Source organism: Priapulus caudatus, unplaced genomic scaffold (assembly GCF_000485595.1).
Source record: "Priapulus caudatus unplaced genomic scaffold, Priapulus_caudatus-5.0.1 Scaffold1510, whole genome shotgun sequence".
In the NCBI taxonomy this organism is placed as follows: Eukaryota; Metazoa; Priapulida; class Priapulimorpha; order Priapulimorphida; family Priapulidae; genus Priapulus; species Priapulus caudatus.
In genome coordinates this window covers 48,599-53,412 of record NW_014578571.1, presented here as the reverse complement: position 1 = coordinate 53,412, position 4,814 = coordinate 48,599, and the positions used below count along the sequence as shown (strand labels likewise).

The window sequence follows — 4,814 nt, the reverse complement described above, 5'->3', positions numbered from 1 at the left end:
GGGGAGGGACAAGGAGAGGCGACCACGGTGAGTGCGCGGGGGGAAGGGTGGGGGAGGGGCGAGGGAGGGGCAGGGGGAGGGGGAGGGGGAAGGTGGGGGAGGCAACCACGGTGAGCATGGGGGGAGCGGCGCCGGGAGGAGAGGTGGGAGGAGGTGGGGATAGTCGGTAGGAGACAGAGAGCGGTAAAAGGATGTGAGTGGGAAAACGACCTGTAAGTGTAACAAACAATCATATTTTAATATATATTATATTATCACTAACTTGTGTAATACATGTGTCAATGCATGTGGAATACAATGTAGCATAACACATAAATGCACATGTTCATGGTATTACCTCTAGTATGGTCTGCTCTGTATGTTGTACTCAGTACATTTCTTGCATCTGTCTTGTAGGTAAAAGCACTGCTGCACGACTTCTACGAGACAATGTTGCCTCTGCAGTGTCAGTTCGAGCTGCCGCTTGATTACCGAAACAGGTTTCTACACATGGCCGAGCTCAGGTCGTGGTGAGTTCTTAATTATTCCTCCCAACAGGTGGCGCCAAGTTATCGTTTACCAGCAGTGTGGCGCGTGTGCCAAATTGATTTCTGGTCAGTGTTCTTTTACCTCAACTCGACTTAGCCCATAAGTCCCCATGATTTAAATATAATATTATTTATTTGTCGATTATATGTCTCAAACTATAGATTATTTTCATAGTATAGCTGTAAGGTGTTGTAGCAACCTCGCATGGAAGTACTCTTTTTATGAATCAAATTTCACCTTGTCTATAGTTTGATCCTAATTTTAAATGACGAACGGAATCTAAAGCAGGCAATAGACATCACATGGGTAGGCTGCCATTATAAAATCTCGAGAACGCGTACTAGAAACCACCGAGTAACGTGGACGAAGTATGCACGCGATCTAGCGGCGGGCGCCCTGTGTCTTTATACGTGTTGTCGGTTTTTTTTAGGCGGATTTACAGAGACATCCTGAAGGCAATCACCTACCTCTGCTTGTTCCTCCTTGTCTGCTTCTCTGCGGCTTCCTTCTGCTCCCAGCAGGTATGTGTGAACACGACAATAAAAAGTAAAGTTGCCATAACTGCCACGTGAAATGACGCTGTGTAGAGTGGCTCCGTCGCACCGTGCCTTTACACTTTTAATTCCGATCTGGATCCGGATCCAGAATCGGCAAACTCCTATTAATTCCAATGTGGATCCGGATCCATGAATTACAAACTCCTATTAATTCCGATCTGGATCCGGATCCATGAATTTCAAACTCCTATTAATTCTGATCTGGATCCGAATCCATAATCGGCAGACTCCCGTTAATTCCGATCTGGATCTGGATCCATAAATTGCAAACTCTTATTAATTCCGATCTGGATCCAGATCCATGAATTTCAAACTCCTATTACTTTCGATCTGGATCCGGATCCAGAATCCTCGAACGGCCGTCTCCGCTTCTGAGGTCCTGTCGATGACGTCGTGTGTGTGCGCGCGTTTCAGATTTCCGCCGTGAGCAGGCGCGTCTGGCGGACGAGGAGGGAATCGGGAAGCCCCGGCGACGGCAGCAGAATGAACGTATGACCAACGCTGTCCTCCGGAAAGATCGCCTGATGGGTCCGTCCGGCGACGGCAGCAGCAGACGAGAAGCGATCGTGCCAACTCGTCAAACTTCCGTGGTCTATGACGCGAGCAGGAGAGCAACACGAACAGAGAATAGGGGGGGGGGGTGTCCACGAACGGATGGGGTGGGGTGTGTGAAGTAAGAGATGGTAAAATTAAGCGCTGAAGACGTGCGCAAGTCACAGAGAGACGGGCGAAGACCGTTGCCATGACAACCTGTGTAAATACTCCCTACGCGGCGACGAGACGACAGGCCGACGGTTGTCGGGCAGACGACTATCAGACAAGTGAACGCTAAAACAAGGACACTTGTAAAACGCTAAAATAAGGGTAAAGATTGCAGCTCTCTTGGCAACATTCCAATTCCGTATGCAATGTGGGTGGCATCGCAATCATTTTAGGTTTCGCACGACTACACCATGAGGAGTGTGTGTGCTACCACTTTGAATGAAGCAAGCTTATGATTGATGGGACATTGGTCATTGACAGGGATATATTTTTTTTAAGACATTGATGTCACACCCATCGTTTAAGTTTATAATTGCTTTGGCATTGATTCACGAAGTTTAAAATCTAGTTTTGATAATTTTTTAAGTTGTTTATTTTAATTAGCGGTGGGTGAATATGAACCCGGTTGTGTCTGAATATTTGATCTGTTGAGAGCAGTGTGCTATTGTTCGTTCACGTCCAGTACACAGTTCTCTCGTAATCTGGTTTTCGCTGGCAAGAAAAACGAGGACCAGTTTGCATCTCTCATCGATTATCGTTCACTTCCAAGTATTGATGTGTTGTTGAGAGATTTGGATGCCATTGGCATTTTGCGAGGATGCAGCCAGTATTATTGCCATTACACATGGCCGCTCGTACGAATGCTCGGATGCAGCGGGTTATCTATGCAAATCTGTAATGCCATTCTTTCGTTATTTTGTGTGGAGTCTTACGTTGTGTATGCGCTCTAGCCTGTATGTGTCGAAAACAATCGAGTAATCTGTAAATATTGCAGCTATTTCTATACTAGGTTGCGGGGACTACGGTCATGTGTGTGTCTGAATTATTGGATCGGGAAGCTTGTAAATCAACCTGCTTGTTACTACAGTCTGCATTGATCATCATTTTGAGTGCACGGAACCGTACGCGACTCACGACGTGCGATCGAGACAACATAGTCTGTGTCTAGTTTTCTCTATCTATTAGATTCTCTCCTAATATCATTACTACTATATACTGATATCATACTGACTGTACATAATCATGATTACTGGATTTTATACGATTACAGTAAACTGTCAAAAGTTGGCGACTCTGTACGAAAGATGAGCGAATTTTTGTTTTCCCAGACTGGCTTACTTACACCCTGCCGTTAGTACGTGTGATTGTGAACGAAGCACCGACGAATGCGATGTGTACAATACAATGCAAGTCTGTACAATACAATGCAAGTCTGTACAATACAATGCAAGTCTGTACAATACAATGCGAGTCTGTACAATACAATGCGAGTCCGTGCGATCATGTAACATCGCGTTTATTATTCCTCTGCGACACTTTTCCAAGCCAACGATTCCATGCCCTTGTGCGCAGCAGAGCAGCGCGCGCGTCTGGTGCTCTGCACTCACACATCCAATGGAATTACATCTTAACAGCGATTGCGTTGCAACGTTGAAATGAATAAAACAAAAATGTATCACAGTAAATTCAGTGGAAGGCCGTGACAGGCCCGTATGACGATGGGAGCATCACACGACGCGGCGATTCGTTCCGGTTAGAATCGCCCCGTAGCGATCGACAAACCACCAACCTTTCATGATATCACGTGACCAGCACGCGTGGTCGTGACTATGCCTCCCTGCATGATATATACTCATATATATGTTGGATAATGTTAGAATGAATGTGGAGGTGGTGGGGGGACACACAGCATCGGATTACACACTACACGGTCCGTTGTCAATACAAGATAACGCGCGACGACTAGAAATGCAGAACTGCTTAGAACTAAGCTAGGATAGAACTAGCATAGAGCGAGGATAGAACTAGCATAGATCTAGCATAGAGCGAGGATAGAACTAAGCTAGGAGAGTAGGAAGTTATCTGTCCTTAAGTTAAGTCAAGTTAAGTTAACACGTAAGCAATATAGCGCGCACGAACCACGAGCAGGATTTTAGTAGTACTGATTTCGGGATATTCGTAACGATTCACACATTCAGTTGTCAAGCAAAAACATACTCGCAGTTAAAAAAATAGTATATTCACTAATCAGGAATGATTGACCTGCGTTAGGCACGCTCCGACGTTCGGTTAGACCATAATACTGACGTACGCATAAAGCGATCGATTGCATGCTGACACCCACACAGCATGCGATATATAGAAACAAATATATTTGTAACCTGGTACAGTGGTAGTATGGTTTCTCAAGCAATCTAAAGACCTCGAATCTTTGGATTACTTGGGGAAATCACAGCGCTACGCTACGAATATAATCTACTATTTACCCATAGCATGGAATGTTATTCTGACACCGAAGGCACAAAATTTAACAGGATGTTCATTACATCGTGCAGATTAATTGTAAGAAGGTCATATCCGGTGGAACATCTTCGGTCAGTGAGTATAAGAACCCTGCCATTTCTCTTGAGACTCTTATCCGCTTGCCACTAAGCAATACTTGCTGCAATACAGTGCAGAGTAGAGCAGAAGCGCATACATCTATATACATAAAATATACAAAAAATCCAAGTAACATTTCCCACGATTGTTAGTTTTTTTTGACTGCGGGGAACACTTCCATCACAAAACACTGGAAGAAAACACTCGCGAGTCACAGGAGGGAAGACGCACACTCGCGTCTCACGCTCTCTCCATGCCCGCCGCGTCTCACACGCTCAGCTCTACCGCGTCTCACACGCTCTCCATGCCCGCCGCGTCTCACACGCTCTCCCTGCCCGCCGCGTCTCACACGCTCTCCATGCCCGCCGCGTCTCACACGCTCTCCCTGCCCGCCGCGTCTCACACGCTCAGCTCTACCGCGTCTCACATGCTCTCCATGCCCGCCGCGTCTCACATGCTCTCCATGCCCGCCGCGTCTCACATGCTCAGCTCTACCGCGTCTCACACGCTCTCCCTGCCCGCCGCGTCTCACACGCTCAGCTCTACCGCGTCTCACACGCTCTCCCTGCCCGCCGCGTCTCACAC

The 4,814-nt window shown here is 46.7% G+C and overlaps 1 protein-coding gene across 1 annotated transcript in view; it reads left to right on the top strand.

The window, feature by feature from the left end:
• LOC106816858 (N-acetylglucosamine-1-phosphotransferase subunits alpha/beta-like) overlaps positions 1–3,136 on the top strand; it is a 14,568-nt gene extending 11,432 nt beyond the window's left edge. The window contains exons 10-13 of the mRNA XM_014821501.1: positions 98–110; positions 397–509; positions 959–1,049; positions 1,500–3,136. Coding sequence (XP_014676987.1) covers positions 98–110; positions 397–509; positions 959–1,049; positions 1,500–1,580 — 298 coding nt within the window. The 3' untranslated portion in view covers positions 1,581–3,136. The remainder of the gene's footprint in view (positions 1–97; positions 111–396; positions 510–958; positions 1,050–1,499) is intronic.
• The last annotated feature ends 1,678 nt before the right edge of the window (positions 3,137–4,814 follow it).